This window comes from Equus quagga, chromosome 4 (genome assembly GCF_021613505.1).
Source record: "Equus quagga isolate Etosha38 chromosome 4, UCLA_HA_Equagga_1.0, whole genome shotgun sequence".
Lineage (NCBI taxonomy): Eukaryota > Metazoa > Chordata > Mammalia > Perissodactyla > Equidae > Equus > Equus quagga.
This window is the reverse complement of record NC_060270.1, coordinates 92,392,626-92,419,917: the sequence shown is the minus strand read 5'-3', so window position 1 is coordinate 92,419,917 and position 27,292 is coordinate 92,392,626. Positions and strand designations below refer to the sequence as shown.

The 27,292-nt window shown below is 35.6% G+C and overlaps 1 protein-coding gene across 2 annotated transcripts; it reads left to right on the top strand.

Moving 5' to 3' along the window:
• Positions 1-1,996: 1,996 nt before the first annotated feature.
• MMADHC (metabolism of cobalamin associated D) lies at positions 1,997-18,927 on the top strand. 2 transcript variants are annotated; one of them, XM_046659299.1, is made up of 8 exons: positions 1,997-2,121; positions 2,628-2,687; positions 7,693-7,837; positions 10,205-10,422; positions 12,900-13,005; positions 13,589-13,719; positions 17,397-17,483; positions 18,404-18,927. In XM_046659299.1, the coding sequence occupies exons 2-8, from the start codon at positions 2,679-2,681 to the stop codon at positions 18,596-18,598; spliced, it is 891 nt and encodes a 296-aa protein (XP_046515255.1). In that variant the 5' UTR covers positions 1,997-2,121; positions 2,628-2,678; the 3' UTR covers positions 18,599-18,927. The 2 variants fall into 2 exon arrangements, with proteins under 2 accessions (XP_046515255.1, XP_046515256.1); XM_046659300.1 differs by having other exon boundaries at positions 2,070-2,126.
• The last annotated feature ends 8,365 nt before the right edge of the window (positions 18,928-27,292 follow it).

Here is a 27,292-nt window from a genome sequence, read left to right as displayed (position 1 = left end):
AGATATGCATCCTTTCCCTATGGTGAAAAAAAACGGATTTACTTACAAATATACAAAAATTTGCATACATTTTCAGGAGCTGACCTTCCTTCTTGTAAAGCCCATTATTGAATCCAGGTTAAGGGGTTCCTACAGCTTTAACTATTACCCATATGTCAATGACCCTCAAGTCTCTGTCTCCCACATAAACCACATTTCTGAGCAACAAGCTTACTTTCAAACGTCTTAGTGATAACTCCACATGTATGTCCCTCAGGCATCATAAAACTCAAAGTATCCCAAATCAAACTCGTTTTCTTTCTCCTAAAACCAGTTCTCCTCCTGGAAGACAATACCTGTGGGAAAGAGAACATTAGTTTCGATCCTAACAGAACTAAATTTAAATCCAGCCCTGGAAGCTTGAGTAATATACTTTAACCTCTTGGTGCTTTAATTTCTTCATATTGAACATGAGAAAAATAATAAGTCCATTTTCTGGATTGTTATGAGAATTAAAATAGATAAACAGAAAATCTCTACCCAAGTACCCCCATAGAGAATACATTCCACAAATATTCATATTATTGGATTCCCAATCTCAGCACAAGCAACTCCATTCACCAAGTATCCAAAGTCAAAAATTTAGGAATCATCTTTAATTTGTCCCTTTTACCTCACGTGCAACCAATAGACAGCTATGCTATGTTGATTCCTCAACTTCCCTCTGCCCTTAGTTCAGGCTCTCATGTTCTTTCCCATGGATCCAGCAATAGTCTCCTATCCGGTTGATCCAATTCCATTCCTATACCCTTCCAACCTATCCTCTACACTGCAGCCAGAGGATACTCCCAAGACACAAATCTGATAACGCCATGAGTCTGCTTAAATCTGCCCAGTTGCTTCTCATTGCTTCGGGATTACATCTACCTTATCATTGTACTGAAGGCTGACTATGATCTGGCCCCTTTCTACCTCCAACTTAATCCCTTGATTGCCTGTGGATCTCTCCAACTGCTCATACTGTTTTGGATTCCATACCTCTATTCATACTGCCTCCTTTGCCCGAAATGTCCTCACCCCTCTGCATCTTTTCTTGGCATTCAGGTAAACACCTACTCATCTTTCAAAACAGTTCAAGCATCACTTCTTCTATGAAGTTATTCCTGACAGCCTCCCGCCACACCATTGATCACTGTCTCCTTTTATTTCCCACCTGTTCCTGACAGATGATTTTCTCTCATGGCAAAGATGAATAACATATGGTTCCTACTCTCAAAAAGCTTATAATCATCATTCAACCAGAAATCTTGTTATATAACCAGGACAAGTAAGCCAAATACAAAGAGAAATTATGAAGCATGAAAAAATAACGAGTTGTAAGTAACCGCAACACTCAGCTCAGTGGTCCCTTCTCAGAAGCCTTCTGTGACTCCCAAGCTCTGGGCTCTGTGTGTGTGTATTGCTATATAAGTGTTAGCTATATATAAACTTGTTTAATCTTCACAAATAGTCTATGAGGTGGGCACTATTATTATTCCCGTTTTAGAAGTGAGGAAACTAAAGCATAAAGAGACTAAGTAACCTGCCCAACATGACCCAACTAGAAACATCAGTATGAATAAAGTACGGACTTCAGTACATTTTAAAAAGACAGTTGATAAATAAAAATGATATACTATTTATAAATAAGTCTTTCGATAAATATATTTATTAAGCTTCTTAAGGACCTGGTACACAAAAAGAAAAACATAAGTGCTCTACGCTCAAACGCAGTGATTCATGAAAAACAAGTGATATGATACAACGAATAGGAGATTGTATCTCTTCGGGGTGGGAGGAATTTATCAAATGGATCAATGATTTAAGGAACGAAAACAAACGAGCCGCCCAACCCAGCTCACGGTCCCTCGTCCCCATCCTGCCAACTCACCCCCACGTCACCTTTTTTCCGCCCACGGCGTGTGGCCTACTGTGCGCGTGCGCATCATTGGTTCGGCGCTCCTTCGCATCGATGCTCTCGGAAGCAACTTCTTCAGCCTTGTCACTGCCAGCGTTGTCGCTACCCCAGCTGCCGTCGGCGCCGCCATTTTGACGGCGGGAAGAGTCAGGGTCTGGGACAGCTGGAGGCGGTGCTGGTGACTGGTACGGTTGGTTCCCGCCCGCGTGAGCCCCTCCAAATGTGCCCGTCTTCGGGCCATAGCTCTCAGTATTGCCCCTATGCTCACAGGGCCCCTGTCGCTATCCCCGGTCGTCCTGTCACTCTGTAGGCACTTTGTCGCTTCCTCACCCTTCAGCTCAGCTCGAACTTTGCTGGGGCTGTTGTCAGGCAACCCTGACCTGGGTTAAAAGAGCCGCTTCGGCCCTCAGGACTGTACCCTGGCCGCCGGCCCCCTGTCCCGCCCGGATGGGGGCCGCGTTGTTGTCAGCGGGCACCCCGGGAGGGCTCGGGGCTGCCGGCCTCCGCGGGGAAGGGCTCGGGGCCCTGGGGCGGCGGGGGCGAATTCGGGTCTCCGTGGGGTCTGGGGCAGGCTCTGACTGTGTCGGGTCGTTGGGGAGGAGCGCACAGGAGCAGAGAGCCGACGCTCCCCGAGCTGTCTGCTGTCAGAGGGTAATCCAGTTCTAGCCTGTTTTGTTTTGTCCCTTCCCAGGGGTAACTTTGCAGAAGGGAAGATATTTTGTGTCTGCCCTCTCCGCTAGCGATGGCCAATGTAAGTAAAGCAGCTTCTTAAGAAGCAGGATGGTGAAATGGTTGGGGAACTTGTTAGGAAATAGAGGGACGGACTTAATTACAATGGCAGTGGTGGCATAATACTTCTCGTGATTAGAGTTAGTGTGTCAAAAATGTTAAGGGAAGCGAAGGATGGGAAATTGTGTTGGTACGCTTTGAAAGAAGGTAGAACACAAACCTTCTTTTCGGTACCCTGTACTTAGTTCTCCAGATTCAATTTTTAGAAATAAGTTCAGTGCCAGCATCCTTTCAATATTTTTAAAAGGAATTCTATCAGTAAATATTTAGGATGTATTTTTAAGCCGTTTTTTATTCCTTTGGTTAACTGAAGGTTTTGTAGCAGTTTCGGTATAGGAAGTAACCTTCCAAATCCTACGAAATGGGAGCAAGAAATAATATTCACATAGACCAGAAAGATTTATTGCATGTGACTGTCCAGTGATTAGTAAGACACATCTTACCATAAAGAGTTCACATAGTAGGGGACATAAGATGTGTATTAAAACAGCTACATGAAAAAGAAGTTGAAAGCTTTAATTTTTTAAAGGCTACGCAAAGATGCGTTGCAGATTCAGACCTTTGTGAAGAAGGAAAAGTAGGAGTTTGGGATCAGTTAATTGGAGAAGCATTTAACTTGAGTTTTAAAAGAGGGGTGAGGTTTCAATAATCTGAGGTTTGAGTGGGAAGAGCTGGAGGTATAGCCAAAGACACTCTCCTTTCTGAATCAAGAATCAGTTCTGGCTGCCTGAATGTAAGATGTATAAAAGAGATTCCAGGAGATGAGGTTGGTTTTGGAGTTGAGATCAAGTAATCGAGAGCCCTGAATGCTGAACTCTGTAATTTAGGCTTTATTCTTTAAATCGTGGGGGTTTATTCAGAGCTGTATGTTAGGAAGATTAACATGCCAACAGTTAGCCAGGATAGTATTCCTGCAGTTAAATTTAATGATGTGACTATAGGGACAAGTTGTAAAAGTTGACCATTAGTCTTGGCCACTTTTTAAGGTGAATTTTTCGGTAGCCATAACATGCACAGAAAGGGAATGTTGTAAAAGAAGTATGTGGTACTCTCAAAGTAACATAGTGTTCTATTAGTTAAAAAAGAAGAGAATGCTAATATTTGATCAGGCTTTATTTTGATTTAAATCAATAAATTAGTTCAGTAGGGTGACTGTTGTGAAAGATATTTAAAAATCCTTTCATTGTGAGAAGTTCCTATTAAAATAAATTTTAATTTTAATATTCAAATGTACTTTAAGAAATTTTGTGTTAGTTTATATGCACTGTAAATTCAGAGTGGATGTTAGTAGTGAATTATGCAGATAGATGTGTCTTTAACAGTTTAGTTAGCGTGGCATAAATGGCCGTGCTTCAGAAGCTGGGCAGGTAAATTAAGAGGTGTTGGAGGAGACTGACAAACTGGAATACTCATGTCTTAGGTAAAGTGGGCAGCCTTTCCTTAGCTACAGTGATTTATTGCTATCTCATGCCATTGGGGAATGTGAATCCAGTGCTGCCAGATCTTCTGAGGTTTCAGGAGCAGCCAAAAAACTGGAACTTTTGTGTGAAATCTCACAGTTTCTCCGTGTTGATATCCATTTCAAATTTCTTGTACCACACAGACATTTCTGTAGGTGGATACCGATGCATTTTGTAGATGATCACTTTTCAGTCTCTAGTGTAGACCGAGTTTTCTCCTCACATGGCCAAAAGCAGGGCTTATTCCTAAGACAGCACCTAAAAGACTGTTTGTCTTTATATACCAATAAGAATATTACAGTTAAATCTTAATAGCCTGTCATCTTCCCAAGTGTAGAATTCTAGGTTTGTTTGAAGTTAGCCATGTATAAAATACTTATCCTCGAAGTAAAATAAACTGGCTCTTCTAATTTTTGGCTATTTATTGGCTGTTACTTTTAATTATTTTATTCACCAGCTAACCCAATATCATAAAATCTGTCAAGTTTGCACAAAATATTCCACTTCCACAGTAAAGAATTTGAGAATCATATAGGATAAAAGGTAAAGTTTGAAGCAAATTAGTACCGTCACCACCTATCTTTTTCAGTGGGCAGACTAGATACTAGTTTATTTTGCCACTAAAATGGAACTTGGTAATTAGATTTTCCTAGACTGGAAACAAACTCACATTTTGTTATACAACTTTTGTTAAAAGTTTTACTGTCAAGGGGCCGGCCCAGTGTGTAGTGGTGAAGTTCACATGCTCTGCTTTGGCGGCCTGGGGTTTGCAGGTTCAGATCCCAGGCATAGACCTACACACCACTCATCAAGCCATGCTGTGGAGCTGTCCCACATACAAAATAGAGGAAGATTGACACAGATGTTATCTCAGCAAGTCTTCCGCAAGCAAAAAGAGGACTATTGGCAATGGATATTAGCTCTGGGCCAATCTTCCTTACCAAAAAAGTTTTACTATCAAGAAAAAATATCAAAATAGAATCTAGTGCCTTTGGTTCTCAGGGTCTGAAATAATCATTAATAATACTAGGCAATTTCTAAAATAATTTGGCTAATTTTCCTTTTCCATCTGGTTTTGTTTGAGAAGTAATGTGGATGTGAAGGATCACAAATCATATTTTAATAATCATACTTAAAATAATAATGGTATATAGAATTATTATGAAAATTAAGTAAAAATAATGCACGTAAAGCAGTTAGCACAGGACATGGGCCATAGTCACTAACATCTATTGCTTATTTACTATTGTATGCTTTTAGTGAGTATTGTCACCTTCAGATAATCTTATTGAGCCTCTTAATATTGTGAGCCTTTGCTCAGATATTTTTGGAATTTAAAATTTTAAATTCCCTTTAGATCCTGAGGCATATTCTGTTAGTTGTCCTCAGTTGCAAAGGTAAATTTATATTATAGAAACACCCAAAAGTCTGAGTTTGTCTAGTGGGTAAAAACCCTACTAATCACCATTTTTGTCTCTTTGGGCAGATTGGGTACACACCCCAAGGGAAGATGCTTAAATATTCAGGTGGGCAGAATGCCCTGGAGACAAGCCTTGCACTTTGGAGACACATGATGGATGTTCTGTTTATCCAGGTCTTTAAGAAAGAGTTCAGATTTGCCAGGCCTAGAAGGAGAGAAAAAAAGGGCATTTTAGCAGAAGAAATCTTGTGGCATTATAAAAGAAGACAGAGAAAGATGGCAAATGTTGGGTAGATATTTTTATGTGACTAAAGAGTAGAGGAAGGGAAGGGGAAGTAAAATTAGTAAGAAATTATGTGAGAAAGGTAGAAGGACCAGTTAGGATGTTCTCTTTTACTTATAAGGAGAAAGAAAGTCAGAAAGAACACATGGGTTGGATTTCAGAATACCATGTGTAAGGGAAAAAGAATGATTCAGAAGTATCAAATGGAAATAGACTGTTTCAACATCCGGGTGACTAGTTTTCATACCCCATCTCTAACCCACTCCAGTCCATTCTTTATACTACCTTTAGCACTACATTCCTTGAAACATTCCTTATCTTTATCAATTTACTCTACTCCTCCCTGCCTACAGATTAAAATTCTGCCTTATTATCTTAATTTAACAGGCCCTTAACTGACTGTGTCAAATATAAAGCCTTTTGTAGTTGCCCACAAGTTAACTTTCAAGCCTGTTTTTTGCTGTACTCCCTTATATCCACCCTCACTGGGCTGTCACTCTTTTGAATATACCTTTTAGGACTCTATGCCTTTGTTCCTAAAAGTCAGTCATTGTAATACCCCTTTCTCCAGCACATTTATACTATTTCTTTAAAACCTAGTATATCCTCTGTGAAACCTTTTCCTACTCCCCCAGGGATTTATTTTTTTGTGAGGAAGATTGGCCCTAAGCTAACATGTTGCCAATCTTCCTCCTTTTACTTGAGGATGATTGTCACTGAGCTAACATCTGTGCCAATCTTCCTTTATTTTATGTGGGATGCCACCACAGCATGGCTTGATGAGTGGTGCTAGGTTGGCGCCCAGGATCCAAACCTGTGAACCCTGGGCCAGCAAAGCAGAGTGTGCAAAGGTAACCACTATGCTAGTGGGCCAGCTCCTCCAAGGGATTTCTTAATTGTTTAAATCTTTTAATAGCATTTCACAGATGATACAGTCTATGTTCTTATATGTTTTTCACTAAATTAGAGTTGGATTTTTTTTTCTAAGTAAAAGGTCAGATAGTAAATATTTTAGGCTTTGTGGGCCATAGAGTCTATGTGCAACTACTTAACTCTGCCATTATGGCACGAAAGCAGACATAAACAAATGGGTGTAGCTGTGTTAACAATAAAACTTTATTTACCAAAAAAGAATGAGGCTGTATTCAGCTGTAGTTTGCCAACCGGTTCATTAAATTATTGTGATCCATGTATTTTGCTAAAAGCTTATGCATGAAGGATCTTTACGCATTCGTCCACTGTAACTGACCTCAGAGTGTAGGAAAGGAACATAGAAGCAGAAGATGTATCACAAATGTATGTGCTAAAATGAAGGAAGGTAGACATTGCTGTAAAACCAAGAGGAAAGATAAAGGTGGCATGGGAGACAATTAGCACAATTTATAGCAATAAAAGAAGAGAACAGTTAGAAGGTAAAAAAGTTTTGGTCCTAAGAGAGGTTTTGAAAGTTCTTTATTTTGAGGATAGAATCTTACTAGTTGTGCTACCATTTTGGTGTTGTTGCTAAATAGGGCAAATTTTAGAGATTCCTGTTTTCTCTAGTGTGGTCCTCTTGATTCTAGCCTTTATTGAAAAAGGCATACACTTTTACCCAAAGTAATTTATTGCTTGTTTTTTTTTTAATATTCTGTTTATTTTTAAAATTGTAAATATACATAATGCTTGTCATATAGTAGGTGCTCAACAATAGTAGAATAAATTTTAGTTTTTAAAGGTACATTGCAGTGTGAAGATTTGACAGAGATTGTGTATGTATAATGTTTATATCCAAAACAAATGATTTTAATTTTCGTGTCATTCTTAGGTGCTCTGTAACAGAGCCAGGCTGGTTTCCTACCTCCCAGGATTTTGCTCTTTAGTTAGAAGGGTTGTCAATCCCAAAGCCTTTTCAACTGCAGGATCTTCAGGTTCTGACGAGTCTCATGTGGCCACTGCACCTCCAGATATATGTAAGTAAAAGTTATTGCTTATAATTGTTTCAAAATATCTTGAGTTGTGTTTCTGTCATGTTTCTTCTTGAGGTTTTACAGATTTTCTAAAGTTACGTTTATCCGATTGAAAATAAAACCAGAGCTCTGCCTAAATATTTATACCAGAAAGCTTCAGTATAAAAAAGAAAGAAAGAATGAATGTTGGCTTCTAAAACTTTTCTTGAACTTTAGTTCCTTTCTAACTATCTTCAGATTTACACAGTCCTACCTGAAACAAATCTTCGTTTGATTCTGTTAAACTGTGTTACTACTTCTTGCCATTCTTTGCTAAATTTCTTAAATGTAGCTGGCACCTTTTCTGTTTTAGTGTTTGTTGAATCAGTAACTCACCTACAGTAGGTAATCTGCTTGTACTTTGTACTTTTGTACTTTGTAGTACTTATCTGTAAAGTCTGCTTCTTCTAGTCCATTTCACATAACTATCATATTAATCATACTAAAATATTTTAATCATCATGTCACTTCCTTGATAAACTGGGTTTATCAAGTTATCTTGCTTATCCCTCAGTGCTTTCAGTAGCAGTTCCCAAACTATCCTCAAACTATGCATCATTGTTCAAGGTCTAAAACAAATGTGTTTTTAAGTTCTATGGTTAGGTAAGTTTGAAGAATGCCATATTCCTATCTTGAAAGTTTATAAGCACACTAAAATATTAAGAAAGTGCACTTAGAAACTTACCCTAATGTATCCGTAAGGGATTACATGTGGAATCCTTTTTTCGTGCAACATGTTACTTAGAATGTAATGTAAATAAGTTCACTTGGGCATTCAAAGCCTTCCATCTTGCCCTAGTTTTATTTTACAACTCCATCTCTGATTACTCCCCAATTTACATCATCTGAAGGCTAAACATATATGTATCATAAAGGAAGATTTGTCATTCAAAATATGTAAAGAGTTCATATCCCGAATGTATAAAGAATTTTTATAGATCAATAGGAAAAAGACAACCCAATAGAAAACCAAACAAAAAATTTAAAAATGGATATGTACAGGCCATTCATGGAAGAGAAAACCTAAATGACCAGTCAACATGAAAATGTCTTCAAATCCATTATTAATATGGGATATTTATTTTCTTAAAGACACTGTCAGATATGAATAGTCTTTAAAACCCATTTTGTTCAAAAATAGCTAATATGTTTTAACTTCTGAACTGGCTCCAGTCAGTCATTAGTGGCTATCTAGAGCCCTGTTAATCAATATGATCTGCAGACCAGTAGCGTCGGCATCTTCTGGGAGTTTGTTAGAAATGAAGAATCTTGAGCCCCACTCCAGACTTAATAAATCAGAATCTGCATTTTAACAAGCTCTCAGATGATTATTAAATACTTAAACATTTAAGAAGTATTGGGCTAGAGTGTTTGGGTTGAGAATTATGAGTCAGTATCTGGGTCAGCAGGAAAGAGTTCCATGATTGATGGGTGTTGTGTTATTAACAAGTCTGGAAAAGGGATGTGGTGGCATTTATGGTGTAGTGATGAGGCAGCCATATTGATTGACATGGCTATTTTCAGTCAGTTCTGGCAGGGCATTGAAAAATATTTATTTTTATTGCTAACTAAGGCGTGCAGCAGTTGTCCCTTCCTTGCTCTAAACCAAACTCCTACTCTGAGTATTTCTTTGTTTAATTTTCTACTTTATTTTTTTCTGGATCTTTTTAAATTTTTCACAAGCTAGTTTTTAAAAAAGAAAAATTTTCAAGTTTTAAGGGAATGAAGTAATATGGTTTGTTCTTTTCTAAGTGTTTAACCTGTGTTAACTGCTGTGGCTGATAAACGGGACGTTATGTCACATTGGTCCATACAAGAATTTTTTCCAGACCTTTAATATTTTGTGCCACCAGGTAATGGCAGCTAAAAGCCTCTCCTGTGGGTAACCACTCTTAAATTTGTTATCTTTCCTTTTAGATCTTTCTTTCTGTATTGAAAAACATAAATATAAGGATGTAAAATAAACATTACACATGCTGTTCTTTGACTTAGCTTTTCCTTTTAATGTAATACGTCCTAGACTTCATCAATATTAGTACATAAAGATTTACTATATTATTTTTAATGACTATCACGCGTTAACATAGTATGGATTACAGTATTTTATTGAATCCTTCCCCTAATAATGGACTTGTTTATGAGCTGACAACTGGTTTCATTGATTAGTATTTTGGAAATGACAGCAAACTAATTTATATTCACACAGGACAGCAAATTTTAAAGATCTATCATTTGGGTAAAAAAAATATATAATTTTAAGAAGAGTATTCTTTCACTCTACCAATACAGTTAACTATTAAGGAGAAAATGATTCATTTTGTTGTTCTTCAGGTTCTCGAACAATATGGCCTGATGAAACTATGGGACCATTTGGACCTCAGGATCAGAGATTCCAGCTTCCCGGAAACATAGGTTTTGATTGTCACCTCAATGGGACCACATCGCAGAAGAAAAGCCAGATTCATAAAACTTTGCCTGATGTTCTGGCAGAACCTTTATCAAGTGAAAGACATGAGTTTGTGATGGCACAATATGTGAATGAATTTCAGGTAAATTGTTAATGTCATTTATTCTTTTTCTAATTATTAGTGCTATATTAATTTCTGATTACTATGAGCATATTACTTTCATTGAAAAAGTAAAAAACAAATCTATTTAATTCCATTGTATAAAAAAACTACATATATAGCTTTTAAAAACTTGGCATTTTCCTCTACATAGTGTTTGCTATATAATCTTTTTACTTAACTTTAGATTATAGTCTCTTAGGTAATTAAATAATTCTTCAAAAATATTTCTATATTACTAGAAATTTGGAATTCTCATTTTTTCACTTCTATAAGTGGTAATTATAATTTATATATAGACAAAATTCTGACAGGTTTTAAACTCCTCTAGCCATCTTTAACAACTTCAGAAAATTTTGAGATCTCAGAAATACTTCTAATATATGAAAAAAGGAAGACACATAAATAGATTTTTTTAACCGAAAAGGAAGACTTAGAAGTAGATTTTTTTTTAATAGCGTCTGAGGAATTTTTTTAAATGAATTTTTAAACTGGTATTACATCTTTGCTCACTCAAGTGAAAAGTTACATGCAATTTAGACCCCTGATACTTATCATTTTTCACATTTCTGCATAGGTTCAGGCTGAATTTTTGATCAAAGCAGTATTATTAAAATTAACAACCCCTCACAATTATTATGGGTTCTATTGGATAACCTAACATTGGAGCAAAGTTGACCTCTCCTGACTTTTTATCTCAGATGATTCCTTCTCAGTCTTCTTGTCTCCTCCTCTGTCTGCTCTACCAATTACATGATATTTCCCGTACATTTCTGTCCTCCATCTTCTCATTTGAATTACTCCCAGGTCACTTAACCCCTTGAATTCCTCCACAGGCTATGTTTTTATAATTCCCAATTTAGTATTTCTATTTCTGACATTTATGGTTCTATGTTTCTATCTATCTGCTGAATATCTTTATCTAGATGTCTCACAAGTCCCCAGATTTTACATGTCTAATACTAAATTAGTCCTTTTTCTCTCAAGACCTGTCCTTACTTCCATATTATCCATAGTATAAATGACTTAGTCATCCTCCCACTGTCCCAAGATAAAAATTATATTGCCGACCTTGACCCCTCGCTCCATCACACTTCCGTAAGTAGTGACAAAATTGCATTGCTTCTGTTTCTGAAGTAGCTGTTAAATCATTTATGTCCTTTCAGTTCTCACTAATACTGCCAGTCGAATGCCTCCTTCTCTTAACTGGATTCTTAGAGGCATAATATGATGGGGTATGGAGATAGGATGAATCTGGGTTCAAAGGTTAGCCCTGCCATTTACTTAATTTTGTGACCTTAAGAAAGTTACTTAACCTTTCTGAGCCTGTTTCTTTATATGTAAAATGGGGATAATAATAATCCCTAGCCCACAAAGTTGTTCACAGGATTAAATTTGAAAATGTATGTAAAGCACTTAAATACACTAAGTGATCAATAAATATTGGCAATTACTGGTCTATCACCTGCTCCTCCTCATAACCATACATCCTCCATAGTAATACTAGCATTAGCTTTTTATATCTGATTTTTCTTTTCCTCATTGCAAATAGACTGAAGTCAAAATTTTTTAATGTCGCATAAGTGGCTTGTCACAATTTTGATCTTTTATATTTCCCTCCTTACCTCCCACTACTCCCTCTGCACTCTAATCACAGCGTTCTTTTCACTTTTTTTAATACACATTCTCTTTGACTATTGCATGGCTTTGTACTGTTATCTCTTGCTGGACTGTTTTTCCTCCTGAATTCCTAACCTATATTCACCTCTTTTTTACCTATTAAAAAATACACATTAATTAACATGTGGCTCAAATATGATTTCAGCCTTTTCCTGATTTCTCCCAGCAAAGCAAGTTTCATCCCCATTTATACTGCCAGAAGACATTCTTCATAACTCTGTAGCACTTTTCATGTTGGATTACATTTATTTGTGCTATTTTTCTTCTGCCAGCTGATATATCTAAGAGTGAGGACTGGATTTTTTACCATTATAGTACCTGTTCTTGTCATAGTGTCTGATGTTTAGTAAGTACCTAGTACATTTCAGGTGAATAAAAAGCCTCTAAGCTCTTCCTGTAGGAGACTGTATATTTAATCATGTTATTTTGTAAATTAGTGTTACTGTCCCCATTACACAGGTAATAGAACAAAAGAAAAGAAAGGATAATTAGATATCACAAAATATCAGAAGAGGTAATGTAGGCACAATTATGGCATTTTATTTAGTTTCTTAGCCAACTTATATCCATATCAAGTCTTAGACGTTTGTGGTTTTATTATTCAAATTTTTTTTAGAATTTTCAAATCTTAGATTCATCATAGATAAAAGTTTGAGTATATAAGAAAACACTGATTATTATCCCCAGTTAGAACCTTCTAGGGAAGACATGTTCATGACATGCAAGATATTTTATTTGAACTCCAGATTTTGTTTGCTTATATTTCTTATTTCCCTTAGGGTAATGATGCACCTGTTGAACAACAAATTAACAGTGCAGAAACTTACTTTGAAAGTGCCAAAGTAGAATGTGCAATCCAAACATGTCCGGAATTGCTGCGAAAGGGTATGTTGTGCTTTACACATTTTACAGTAGTGTATGGTAGATAATGTCACTAATGTTTTAATTTGTTGAATGTACTCCATAGGAATCATAATATTTTGTAACTTAATATTTTAATGTGTCTGGCTGGAAATGATTGCATGGCCAGGATAAAGGCTTTCAAATGTCCCCTGACATCTGACCTCAAGCTGGCATTAAAGAATAGTAGAATTTTTAATAACTTTTTCCCTGAAGTCGTTCCACTCCTCAGTGATTATTAGAGCTATAATTTGAGCTATTACATAATACTGAGAAAAATCTTAATGAACTTTTTGTTTTTTTGGAAGTTACAACACCAATAACATTTAATCCTACTTACTCTTCAGAATTGTTGGCAGTAATATTTCAGTTAATCCAAAAAGAACAGAAGTAAGCCAAAACTAACTTCATTTCATTCTTTTCAAAAATAATATGCATTTATAAACCTACCTTGGTACCACAATAATTTAACTTAATCATCATTTTTCAAAAGAAGTATTTTTATGCACTGTTTCATCTTTAAAAAATTATTTTCCTCCTGAAATTTTTATTCTTATTTCATTGGTAGATTTTGAATCACTGTTTCCAGAAGTGGCCACCAACAAACTAATGATTCTGACTGTAACACAGAAAACTAAGAATGATATGACTGTCTGGAGCGAGGAGGTAGAATATGAAAGAGAAATGCTCTTAGAAAAGGTAATTCTGTCAGTTGCTGACAATTTAATTTTATGATCTTATTTAAAGACCAGTGAACCGATGTTCTAAAATGATGGGTGCCTTTTCTAGCCTTTATTAATTCTCTGCTAACATATTGCAGTACTAAAGAACTTACATCTTTTCTGAGAATAAAAATGTCACAAATTTTTTTTAGTATCTTTGAAAAACTTAGATTCTTTCCATTCATTTCCTATTTTTTCAAATTTATGTCTGTTTTAGGAAATTTGGAAAGTACAGTAAAAAACAGCAAAATAAAGTTAACTCTTCATGCCTCTTTCTCTCTCCCCCTCTCTCTGACCCTCTTCTCTCCCTCCATATCTCTTTCTCTCTCTGTCTTTAGAGGATGTCAAATAAAAAGTGAAAATTATCCCAACCTTCAGCAAGTAAACAGTAACAGTGTACGGTACAATAATAATGTAATACTATATATTCACATTTTTTTTCCTGTCCTTTGCCTTTAACCAGAAGATGTGTTTTGACACCTTTCCAAAGCATTGCACATAGATTTATTTCATTCTTTATAAAATCTGCATAGTATTACATTGCATGGGCAAACCATAAATTTTTTAAATTATTTTAAAACTTCCTTAGTAGTTTATAAGTTGAAAATCAAACTTTTACTATTGCAGGCTGTGAATTTTTATGCACACACTTACGTCTGTAAATTTCTAAATAGGGAATTGCTGAGTCTAGGGGTATATTCATTTTAAATTTTGATACACACTGCCAATTTGCCCACCAAAAAGATTATCCTAGTATATATGCTGTCACTCTAGCTTACCCTAGATATTAGCATTTCCTTTCATTTTTTCCAACCTGAGAAATAAGTGGTAACTTCAAGTGTTATATTTAAAAATTCTATAATTTTTTCTGTAAGAGTTTGATGTTGGGTTATATCAATTTCTTTGTCTACAGATAGAAAAGAATATCCCTTTCCCTGTGTGACAGGTTAAGATGAACTCACTTGGGCACCTTGGCTAACTATAGTTGAAAAAATTCCTTTTACTAATTTCTGTGCAGGATAATATCAGGAATTATTCTATATTTTCTTTAGAGTTGGGTGTGTGGTTCTCTCCATTTGTAAAAATATATCTTACATACTCAACAGAGTATTTTATGATAATGACTTCATACTTAAATGTCCCACATACAGCTTTGCTAATAAATTTCATGTAGTAGTTAACAATCATGAGCAAGTTATATGCTAATTAACAAGGAAGTTACAGAGAGGCCTAAGACATTGTCTCTGATTTTAAAGAGATCTGAATTTAGAGAGTTGAAATTTAAATAGGCAGTAAGTGAGTAAACATATTCTATTTACATATTAAGACATTGCTTAGGAAATAATACTTATCACTATCATTTAGTCATTAGACAGCTCTCACATGTGTGTTGCATTAGTGGTCCTAATTTTTGATGAGTTGAAAGGGTCGGATCCTCATTTGATCCTGAGCCTAGTATAGTTATCAGTTTTCTGTAACCAATTTCAGGGTTTGAAATGGCAGCATGCTTTATCATGTGATTTTTAGTTTTATAATGACTGAAGCTATTTTATTATTTGTAGAAAGAAACCAGATATTAGTGCTTATTTTAGAGCCACATGTAGCTTACTGTCCAAGTAGATATTTTGTTTTATGGTTTAAATCTGTTCTAGTTTTTTTCCAGCAGATGTCAGTGTTTGCTGTCGATGAACAGAAATCTTAAGAGAAATACTTAAACTGATTTTTTGTGTGTGATAATTTGGGATTCTTTTAGTTAGTCTTTGCAGATATTTGATTGCATTGTTTTATTCTCCTTGTAGTTTTTGTGTATGCTGCATCTGTTCATGAAATTGATAAATATTCTAATGACTTTTCCAGACCATATTCAGTAGTTTTCCTATTTTTAAGAATTCTGAGGATTAATGAAATACAGCAATAAGTGTAATTTTAAGTATGACGATAACCTAAAGGATACAGTATTATCTTAATGTTTTTCATTAATTTACAAGAAAGTCTTGGGAGAAAATGTTAGCTTAAGTTGTGTACTTCTATAGTGAGAGTTAGCAAACTTTTTCTGTAAAGAGCCAAATAGTAAATTTGTAGGCTTTGTAGGTCATACGGTCTCAACTGTTTAACTCTACCCTTGTATTGTTAAAGTAACCATAGACGATATATAAATAAACAGGCATGGCTATGTTCCAATGAAACTGTGTTTACACAAGCAGGCAGCCAACTGGATTTGGCCCTCACACTATGTATGTCGCTTGCTAACCCCTTCTTTAGGATATGGCCCATATTCCTAAGGCTTGACATTTTAGGGATCTCAGCTGAATACCAGAAGTGCTTAGCAAGGTCTCATCACTCTGAGTGGGCCATAAATCCATGTTACCTAGCACTGCATGACCCCTAATATCACTGTTCAGCTCTCAGCCCTGCAGCAGGCACACTCTACTGGGCCTGGTGGAATCTACCTTCTGTATGCACAGTTCAGTCCTTGACTACTGAAGCACAGCAAATTGCTCTGCAAACTAGTCAGGAGCCCTGTTTGTGTATCTTCCTCTTCTCCAGTACTCTGCCCTGCAAATTCCAGGTGCTTTAGCCATTCAGAACTCTTGCTTTCTACCTCCTCAGCTCGGTGACACCATCACTTTGCTTGGGCTTCACTTCTTTGCCCGGCGACAAGAAAGTGTCCCCAGACAGAAAGCTGGTGGAAATATAAGGATCACCTCATTTGTTTCCCTTCTATCAAAGATTACAGTTTTGTCTGACTGTTTTTCAGGGTCTAAAAACAGTTGCCTCATATTTTGGTCAGTTATATAGTTTTCTGCAGATGGCAAATGTGATACTTATTACTCTGTTATGGCCAAAAGTGGAACTGTGCTCTTGTTTTGAGACATTGATGATCTGTCCTTTTTTTAACATTCTAATCTGGTCTTAATATTTGTTACTGTCTTTTTCGCTGCTTAGACTTCTGATAAAGCAATAAAGACATCACAGGAATTAGGATGGTAAGACCAAGATTTTGAATAGGTGATATATACATATAGTATGTAATGATTATGCCCTATACAAAAGATACAGAGGGGTATATAGTGAAAAGTAAGTATCCTGTCCAGCCCTGTACCCCATCTATCCAATTTTCTATTATTTTTATGTGCCTTTTCAGAAATATTTCATTGACTGTGTGAGTTGATAGATGTGTTTTTGAAGGACACATAAGCAAGTATATGTTTTTAAACAACTTTCATTCAAACTAATGAATGGTTCAAATCTTTGCATTATGAATATTTTGTTTTCTCTTTCTTACCTTATTTCTAATATCTCCATAATGATACCAAATAGCAACTAGAGTTTATAATTCATGACAAATTTGGAGTTAATAGCATAGAACTGATTAGAAATAGTTCCTAAAATAGGAAATAATTTAGAAGAAAAAATATACAATTTAGACTTTTTGAAAGAAGTGAAAGTGTTATATGAACCATTAATCCTTTGGACTGGTGAAAATAATCTTATTACTTTACGGTCTAATTTATCATTAGTTTTAATTTTTTATTGATCTTTATTGAGTTCTCTATCTGAAGCAGAAGATATTTATTCAAAAAATTACTAAAAAATAAAACAACCTGTAGTGGTCCTGTCTTTAGCGTATAATTTATGTCTTTTTCTATGCAGTTCATCAGTGGTGCTAAGGAAATTTGCTATGCTCTTCGAGCTGAAGGCTATTGGGCTGACTTTATTGACCCATCATCTGGTTTGGCAGTGAGTAATTAAATATATTTTGAAAGCCAGTTTATATAATTTGAAGTAGGAATGGTTTTTATTATAAAATTGTTGATTATAACCTTGGTAAAAATAGATCATTTAAGACTTTTTTAAAACTTCACAATTTTACCCAAAGAAGTACCACTATGAGTCATTTGCATTCACAACTTTGAGTGACCTCTATCACTCACAGTTAAGTTTCTCTACCACTTTAAATTTTTTTATTAAAAATGATAAAAACAGTTTTTATTTTCCATCCTCACTAGTAGATATTATTTGATTTACATTGAATTAGTGTGTTTACTGTTTGTTAGTTAAGAATTACCAATCAATAGTTTCTTTAAGGAAGAAACAATTATTTTTAGAATTAAGAAAATATGGATGGTAAAAGAATACTTAGAGAAGTAACTTTTTGGAAACTAACATTTATAAAGTTGTACTTTGAAGAAAATAACTGAACCACTATTGTGGTCACATCTTAAATTCTGGGTATATCTTTCAGTTACAAATAGTAATAAAATTTTGAATCTTAATATAGGAATGTATACTGTTTCTTCTCAAAGTCAAGTAAGAGAGAGTATAGACTAGAAATAAAAAAACTTACTCTGAGCTTTAGTTTCCTTATCTTGAAAATGATGAAGGTGAACCATAGATGACTGTCTAAAGTTTCTTCCATCTTTAAAGGTCATTTAACGTCACGCATTTGGTTCTAGATAACATGAAATTTGCTACATCTTTGACTTGTATTAGCAGGAGAGGTGTTAGAGCAGTTTAGATGTTGCGTTTGACCTTTTCAGCTCTTTTGATTTTATTAAATATTTAGAGTATTAAAATAGGTGCTCATGTTTGCATAAAAATTATTATTCCTTTGTCTTTCTCACTGATGAAAATATGACTTCATTTTTTATTTCCTCCAGTTTTTTGGACCATATACAAACAACACTCTTTTTGAAACAGATGAACGTTATCGACATTTAGGATTTTCTGTCGATGATCTTGGCTGCTGTAAAGTAATTCGTCATAGTTTCTGGGGCACTCATGTGGTTGTAGGAAGTATCTTCACTAATGCAACACCAGACAGCTATATTATGAAGAAATTAAGTGGAAACTAGCAGTAATGTTAATTTTTTGCTGTACTATTTGTACAACATTTGGATTGGTCTATAAACACTGTCAAAGGCTTCAGTTTTTAAAATTTACTTATTTCTAGGTATTTATTTCAACATTTATGAATTAACCTTGGCAAATGGTTTGTGATTTTTAAGTCTCAAATGTTCATTCATATTATCATTGAATACATGTTGAACACATCCACATTGTACAGAATGTGGTAATTAACATGTAACCAGGGTATGATCTCATATTGTTATTTCTCCCCTTTATTGGAAAAGGCTCAGTTTTGATTATTTTCTCCAAAAATAAATCACTCATTTGGCTATGATGCTATGTGTTTTTTATTGCAGTATTTTTAAAATACAGTTCTTAAAAATTCCTAAGAAACTACAATATTAATCTTTTTAAAGTTTCTTAAATAAATGTGATTGAGAATTTTAGCTTCAGTGTAGATTGAACTTTGTAAAATTTTCTTTATTACCTGTTAAGTGTTCTGGTACCAATCTGAGTATTACTTTTAAATAATGTATGTGTAGGAAAAGGAGAATAAGGATATACTACATCTTTATGTATAAAAGCATATGAATCTCATTGTTACACATACTGAAAAATAATTCTTAACTCCTGGGTTGAAACAGATAAAGATAGTTTATTTTCAGACAAAACTATGCTTCAGCTGCTAAATCATATTTCTCCAATTTTAGCAATAGATGGAAACTGCCATAGTTTACAGAAATGCCTCATTAGTGATAGAGTTTGTTTTTACAGCCCTTTAAACTTAAAAAGAATCTTCTTTGACTTGTGAGGCTTTTGCCAATAGGATTAGAGCTAAATCTCAAGAGAACAGGTAACTTCTACCAAATGAATTAATTGAAATGGATTTTTTTAATTAAATTCCTGTTTTTAAAAGGAACACATGGAAATAACCAAGTTTTTAGTTTAGTTGACAGTTTGGTTTAAAACTTTGTTTAGTTCACTTGTAGCTTGATAATAAGTGATTCAAAGAGTAAGAGCTACACAGTTTTCATTTATCATGAAGTAATGATTTCCATAGCATTTAAAAAAAATTATTGAAGTATATATGCAGAAAAGTGCACTTGGCATAAGTGCTCAATAAATTTTCATCTCTGTAGCCAGCATGCAGATCAAGACAGAACATTACTGGTACCTCGGAGGCTCGTCCTGCTTCCTTCCAGGCACTTTCTCCCCTTACTTGCTCCTCCCAAGGGTAACTACTGTCCTGATTTTCTATAGCATAAATTGATTTTGTCATGAAACCATATATAATGTGTTCGTTTTTGTGTCTGGCTTCTTTCACTCAACAATGCGAGATTAACCCTTATTGTGCATAATTATAGATTGTTTGCATAGCTTTTGCCATCTCAGTGGTTCTGAACTGGGGCAGTTTTGTGCCCGCCCCCCACCACCCCCCCCGGGGAAACTTGGCGATGTTGGGAGATATTTTTTGATTGTCACAGCTTAAGAGGGGTGCTATAGGCATCAGGTAGATAGAGGCCAGGGATGCTGCTAAACATCCTACAATGCAAAGGACAGCTCCCACAAAAAAGAATTATTTGGTCCACCGCCTTGCACTAACTACTCTTACTGTTTCTAATGTGCATATTGCTTATTCAGGCATTTCCTACCTTGCGCTGTTCTTTGAGCCATGTTCTCTTAATTTCAACTTTTGCTTTAACAGTTCTGAAGTGACATCCACTGGTTGAAAAGGATACTTACTCTCTCTAGGCACCTGTGGTATTTACTGTGTTGTAGGGAGGTTAGGGTACATCGTGCTGAGGCTCCTTTTATCATCTTGCTTTCTAACAGGATTTCCAAAACCCAGGAGTGAAAAGCAGTAACTGCCAATTAAATTTTTTTTTCTGAAATGTTATAGCAAGATTCAGGTTTGGCAAACATAACCCAGGGGACCATTACTGACAGTAGTAGAAAGTGGTTTACTGTTATGTACTGCAGTAAGAAAACACTGCAGGTGTCAGTTTCATCATATTCACTTGATCAGGATCCATAAAGAAAGAATTTGTAAAATTATCCATCTTAAATGTAAATTTGCTACCTTTTAAAATAATGCTGATCCATTGAGATTGATATTAGACCTGTCACTGAAAAATGTTTTTTTTTCTTTGTGGAATTTATATTTTGACAAGAACTTAGGAATATTGTTTAGAAGTTAAATACTGGAAGGGAACTTTCAGATCATCTGACCCACATCCCTCATTTTATAGTAGACAAACAGGAAACATATAGGAGCATGCATCAGCTCACGCAGCTAGTGTTAAGACCCAGCGCTGGAACTTGACTGTGATTCCAGTATATGTGTATATTTCTATATTGGCTCTTCATGGTCATTATCAAGCTTATTAAGTGATTAAAAATATCAAAGAGTTGCAGAATTTAAGCTGCAAGACCTTCTGAGTTAACTAATACTGCTGCCACATTTCATAGATAAAGAAGCTTCAGAATTCATTCCATTGAACTCTGCATGCTCTAAATTTCTTTGAAAATTTACTGAAACGTATCTAAAACTTCAATTATAGATGCTGTACTTCAAACAGTAGTTCTCTGACTTCGAGTTTAAAACTTTCATTTCTTTTTTAGGCTTCTGTCACTTGTAACATTGATATAATCCTTACATTTGAAAAGTATTCTGCTTTTAGTTCCAACTCTATTTTCTCTTCTTATGACTGGTTCTTTTGTTGCTCCAAGGCAGGATTTATCCACTCGGCACTATTGACATTTTGAAAAACATAATTTGTTATGGGAGCTGTCCTGTGCGTTGTAGTATGTTTGGCAACATCATTAGCCTCTCCTCTCTAGATGCCAGTAGCAACCCCTGGTCATGATAAAAATATCGCCAGACATTCCCAAATCTCCCGTAGGGTGCCAAATGTTTAGCTGAAAAAAATTTAACCAGGTGTCCCATATTTTATCTGACAACCCTCCCCCAAGTTGAGAACCAGTGACTGAAAGCACCTTCTGACTCAGTGGTCCTCAACTTCAACTGTACATTTGAATCACCTGGGAGGGCATTTAAACATACTGATGATTTGGGCCACCCCACACACACAGGTCGATTTCATTAGTCTAATGAGGCTCGGGCATCAGTATTTTTTAAAAGTTTCCCAGGTGCTTCAGATGTGCATTCAGGGTTAAAACCATCGTCTATTTTGAAACTCAGTAGATTAAAGAGGCATCTAAAGAAATAGGAGCAGGGGGCAGCTCCCCTTCAGCAGCCCAGGGTTTCACGGGTTCAGATCCTGGGTGCAGATCCTCAAGCCATGCTAAGGTGGCATCCCACATAGCTACAACTAGAGGGACCTACAACTAGAATATACAACTGTGTACTGGGTGAATTGGGGAGGAAAAGAAGAAGAAAAAAGATTGGCAATAGATGTTAGCTCACTATGCCAATCTTTAAAAAAAAAGATAAAAGCAGAATATGATAATGAATTTAATGTATTGAGGAGATAAAGGAAACAAATATGAAGGCTCGAATGTTCTGCATTAAGAATGACCTAATTGGGCCCAAATCAATTCAAAGATTCTTTCAAGGCCCACTTCCTTTGTGAAGCCTATCCTAACTACTCCATCCTTTACTGATCTTTTCTTTCCCTTCATTTGTATAGCACTTGGTTTACACCACACAATTTGGTGCTTGATTATATTCTTTTGTGTTTTTTGTTATCTTAAGCTGTTCCTCCCATACCTGCAAAGGAGGGATCCAGTTCTCTACTAAACTTAAACACAGCACTAAACTTACAGCAATAATCTTCTCATCTTCTCATTACTAGCCAGGATGTTTTGAACTTTGAAGTTTTCTTTGCCCTCCTCACTTTGTGTCAATAGGATATGTGTAAACTGTATCTTAATTATCCACAATGTTGAAAATCAGGCTTTGAGAATTTGACTTCTAGTCATATTGTTGGAAGTTATAATCATTTAAAACCATGTTGCTACTATAAAGCTGTCATAAGTAAGACAGAGTGGTATTGGCACAATGGTAAACAAACTGACCAATGAACAGAAAAAGTCCAAGAAACAGACCTGAACGTAAGCGGTCACTTGATTTATGAGGAAGGTGACATGCAGTGCAGTGAGTGAAGGGTGATGTTTCCAATATGTATTGCTGGGCCAAAGGATATTCATACAGGAAAAGAATATATTTTTGCTTTTGCTTTCCAACACACACAAAATCACTTCCAAATGGTTTGCAAATCTAAATGTGAAAGATTAAACAAAGCTTTTAGGGGGAAAAAAGATCTTTGTGACCTTGGAGTAGGCAAGGATTTTTTTTAAATAGGATACAACACTAGCCATACAAGGGGGAAAAATTGATTAATTGTGTTAAAATTAAGAACTTTTAATTCATCAAAACTTTTAATTCAGCATCAGGAAGAAGGCAACCAACAGAATTGAAGACATATACATATCCAAAAATCCAGAAATATACAACAATATATACAAAGGACTTATATCCAAAATATGTAAAGAACTTATAAAATCAGTAAGCAAAAAAACCAACAGAAAAAGAAACAAGACTTAAACATTTACAAAAAAAGATATCCAAATGACCAAAGACATGGAAAGGTGTTCCACTTCATTCATTATCAGAAATGCAAATTAAACCCACAATACCACAGCACTACATGTTCCTAGAATGGCTAAAATGAGAAAAAAGATACCAAGTGTTGGCAGAGACGTAAAGCAACTACAGCGGTTGTCAATGGAAGATGTAATGGTATAAATACTTCAGAAAACTCTTGGTAGTTCTAAAGCTTAACATACCTAGCAATTCCACTGAGATATAGACTCAACAAAAATGCACACATATGTTCACCAAAACATGTACTCCTGTAAAAGTCTATATCAGCACTATATATAATAGCCAAAAGTAGGGCACTACTCAAATGCCCGTCAACACTAGAATGAATGTATCAATTGTGGCATATTTGTGTAAAAGGATGCTATATAATAATGAAAATGAATGCTTTATGACTACTTATAACAAAATGATGACACTAATAAGCATAATGTTGTGTGAAAGAAGCTAGACACTTAAAAGAGTACACACTATATAGTTCCAATAATATGAAGTACACAAACAAAACTGTTGCTGAAAGTCCGAATGATGCTTATCCTTGGGAGGGTAAGGGGAGTGACTGGAAGGAAAGATAAGGAGGCTGCTGAGGTGTTCATAATGTTCTTTTTCCTGAATTTGGGTGTTGACCACATGGGTAATTTAGTTGTGCAAATTCAAGTTGTACACTTATGTGCACTGTTTTGTGTGTATAATATACTTCAATAAAAAGTTTTTAAAATGCAACCAAATCTACTCTTAAAATAGTGGTAGAACCTATTCAAAGATAACTGGTACCAAGAAAAGACCCCTAAAACTGAATCCACTTTTTTTTTTTTTTTTTGCTGAGGAAGATTAACCCTAAGCTAACATCTGTGCCAGTCTTCCTCTACGTTATACGTGGGTCCCCACCACAGCATTGCTTACAAGTGGTATAGGTCCTTGCCCAGAATCCAAACCCATGAACCCAGGCCACCGAAGCAGAACACACTGAACTTAACCACTATGCCACAAGGCGGGCACCTGAATCCACTTTTTAAAAAAGGAATTAAAATTTGTAGTTAACCCTGAGAAAATTTTTGAACAAAATTATGGTTTTTCTTTTTAAATATTTAGGTGTAATTTCTACCGTACATTAATTCTTAGATTAAACAAAGCATCAAGTTTACAAAGCATTTTATTTTTCTTATTGTATTAGACACTGTATTTTTTATAATGTGATCTATTTTGCCAAGAGCTAAGGAGTTTTCCAAAAACCTCTTAATCCTTGGATATATAAATCATTCTCTTTTAGAGTTCCTAACATTGAGTCATCCTTGTGGATTTTCTCTCTTTAATTATTAATATAACAGTTCCATCATATTTGATTATTTCATGAAATGTTTCATTTTTGTCACATTTGCAATTTTACTTCAGTATGTTTACATGAAATGCCATAGTCATTAAATTTGCTTCCTTAAAATGAAAACAAACTAAACAGATAAGGTTGCAATGCTGTAGTCTGCTTTGATCAGATTGTCCTATATAAAAATAGAGGCTCTAATTGCTTTAATTTTGTTTGTGTAAGATTATATTTAAATTACAACTTCTTACATATTCTGATATAAAGAGCAGTATTCCTGTATTTAAAATGAGTGGCAATTTAATGATACAAAAATAGACATTACCTTTTTAAACACTGGTGTGTACTCATAGCCTAGGCTGTTTTGCTATAAATTGAATTTTTAGTAGTTTCTGAATAGTAAAAAGCCATCCTTATCACAAACTTCATGAAAAATGCCTGCCAGAGGTCCAGTTTTGTTATCAGAAGAGTGCTTCAGCATAATCCCTGTAACACAGATGGGCAGGAATAGATGTTGTGAACTAGATGCTGACTATTTTAGTGATAGTTCAGAACAGTAATCCAGATTTGATGGGCTCAAACTGGAACTTGGTCTTTGTGTCCATTTTAATCAAAAAACCTTGTGTAGAGAGATCGCCAATTAGTTTCACATTAGTTCAACCTATTTTACAATTGCAGCACAATTGGTATGGTATAGTTAATGATATATACTGCTTGTCTCCCAAATATTGCATGGTACATACTTAGGCTAAAAAGTTACTCACTTTTTATCTGAAAAGTCAAATTTATCTGAGTGTTCTCTGTTTTTCTTTGGTAAATCTGGTAACCCTATGTGAATGACAACATTGCTATCAAACAATAGTTATTTTTAATGGTGAGGTTGTAGAAGGACTTTAATAGAATACCAAACTAAAATTTTCTCTTTTTTTGAGGACGATTAGCCCTGAGCTAACATCCATGCCCATCTTCCTCTGTTTTATATGTGGGACGCCTGCCACAGGATGGCTTGATAAGTGATGCGTAGGTCCACACCTGGGATCCGAACCAGAGATCCCTGGGCCGCCAAAGTGGAACATGCGAACTTAACCACTGCACCACTGGGCAGGCCGCAAACTAAAATTTTTTAAACAAATACCTACTGAAGTTGAAAAGGACACAAGCTTTGAACACCCTGAAAAATCAGCATTTTCAGGTTAAACAAATGCCTCTGTGACTCATCATCATGTTTGTATTTCAGATTTTTGCCTTTGAATGTTCATGCTGCTGTTCATTGATTGCTGTCTTTTTATTTCTCCTGTTTGTTTTAAAACTGTGACCAAATTAGATCCTTAACATTGAAATCAACAATATTTTTTACAAGAATTTTATTCTTCACATTCTTATTTGATTACAGAAGGGCATGAGATCCATTTGTCATTTGCTTATAGAACATGTGACTTCATTTACCCTTACTTGAAGTTATTTTAAATATTATAAATTCCATCTCTAATGTCACACACTCTTAATTGTAAATTACTGGGCTTGGAACTGTTTAAACTGAGTTAAATCACTAGTAGGGTCGAAAGAGTAGGGTCGAAAGGAAGACTTAGTTCTGGCCCTGAGTAAACAAGCTGGGAAAGAGAAAGGGAAACCATGTTTATTGCAGTGTAACTAAGTTAGAGTAATAAGATTTGTCCTGTGTTAAGCCCGGGTGAGTTAAAATACCTTCACAGAGTCAAATGGTCACTCATGGGAAATAAATTAACTCTCCTGGGACACTGGGGTATGAATTAGTGACCTGGAAGAGGCAATTAATCTCAAATGGATGAGCACTTGGCTTTTAGATTGCTCTCTATTTATAGTTCCCTTAGAATCAATTGTAGATGCACACACGATGTAGTTTTATGCAGATAAGCCCAAAGCTCTACAGTGGTTCAAGATGATAATGGCTCCAGGTGGCAGAAATCATTCTAGCATATTGGAATATGCTAGAAAGTTGGTTAAGGAATCTACAATGGAGATACAACTAATATTAAAATAGAGACTATCAAAAGCCTGATGGATTTTATTATGGAAGTTTTCTTTATAACAGTTAACACAAGTTCCTCCAAGCAAATTAGAGGTGTGGCAATAAAGTGAAAAAGATACGATATGCTATTTAGGGCTTTCAGAACTCCTGGCCTGCTTCTCAGATTAATCCTGTTTTCCATTTTAAAATTGTTTGTTTTCACTGGCAAATTAAAGACTCTGTAGAAGGTTAATATAACCACTTTTCTTACATTATGATTATTATAAAGGATGACTGAAAAGCACTGAGATTAATTAATTCCATAAGTTATATGTAAAGATCAATCTCATTACTTTACAATCATTTCTTTTTTTTTTTTTAAAGATTGGCACCTGGGCTAACAACTGTTGCCAATCTTTTTTTTTTTTTTCCTGCTTTTATCTCCCCAAACCCACCCCTGTACATAGTTGTGTATCTTACTTGCAGATCCTTCTAGTTGTGGGATGTGGGACGCCACCTCAACGTGGCCTGATGAGCGGTGCCATGTCCGCACTCAGGATCCAAACCCTGGGCCGCCGCAGCGGAGCGCACGAACTTCACCACTCGGCCACGGAGCTGGCCCCCTACAATCGTTTCTGAAAGCAGATCTCTACTGTTGTTGGTACTGGACAGTTTGGTCCCAGCCAGCAGAAGGAGCTGTTGGAAGTCCGGGATTGCCTTTAGCTGTTGGCCTTTCCACTGTGCCCATTTCATAGTGCAGAACAAGCTGA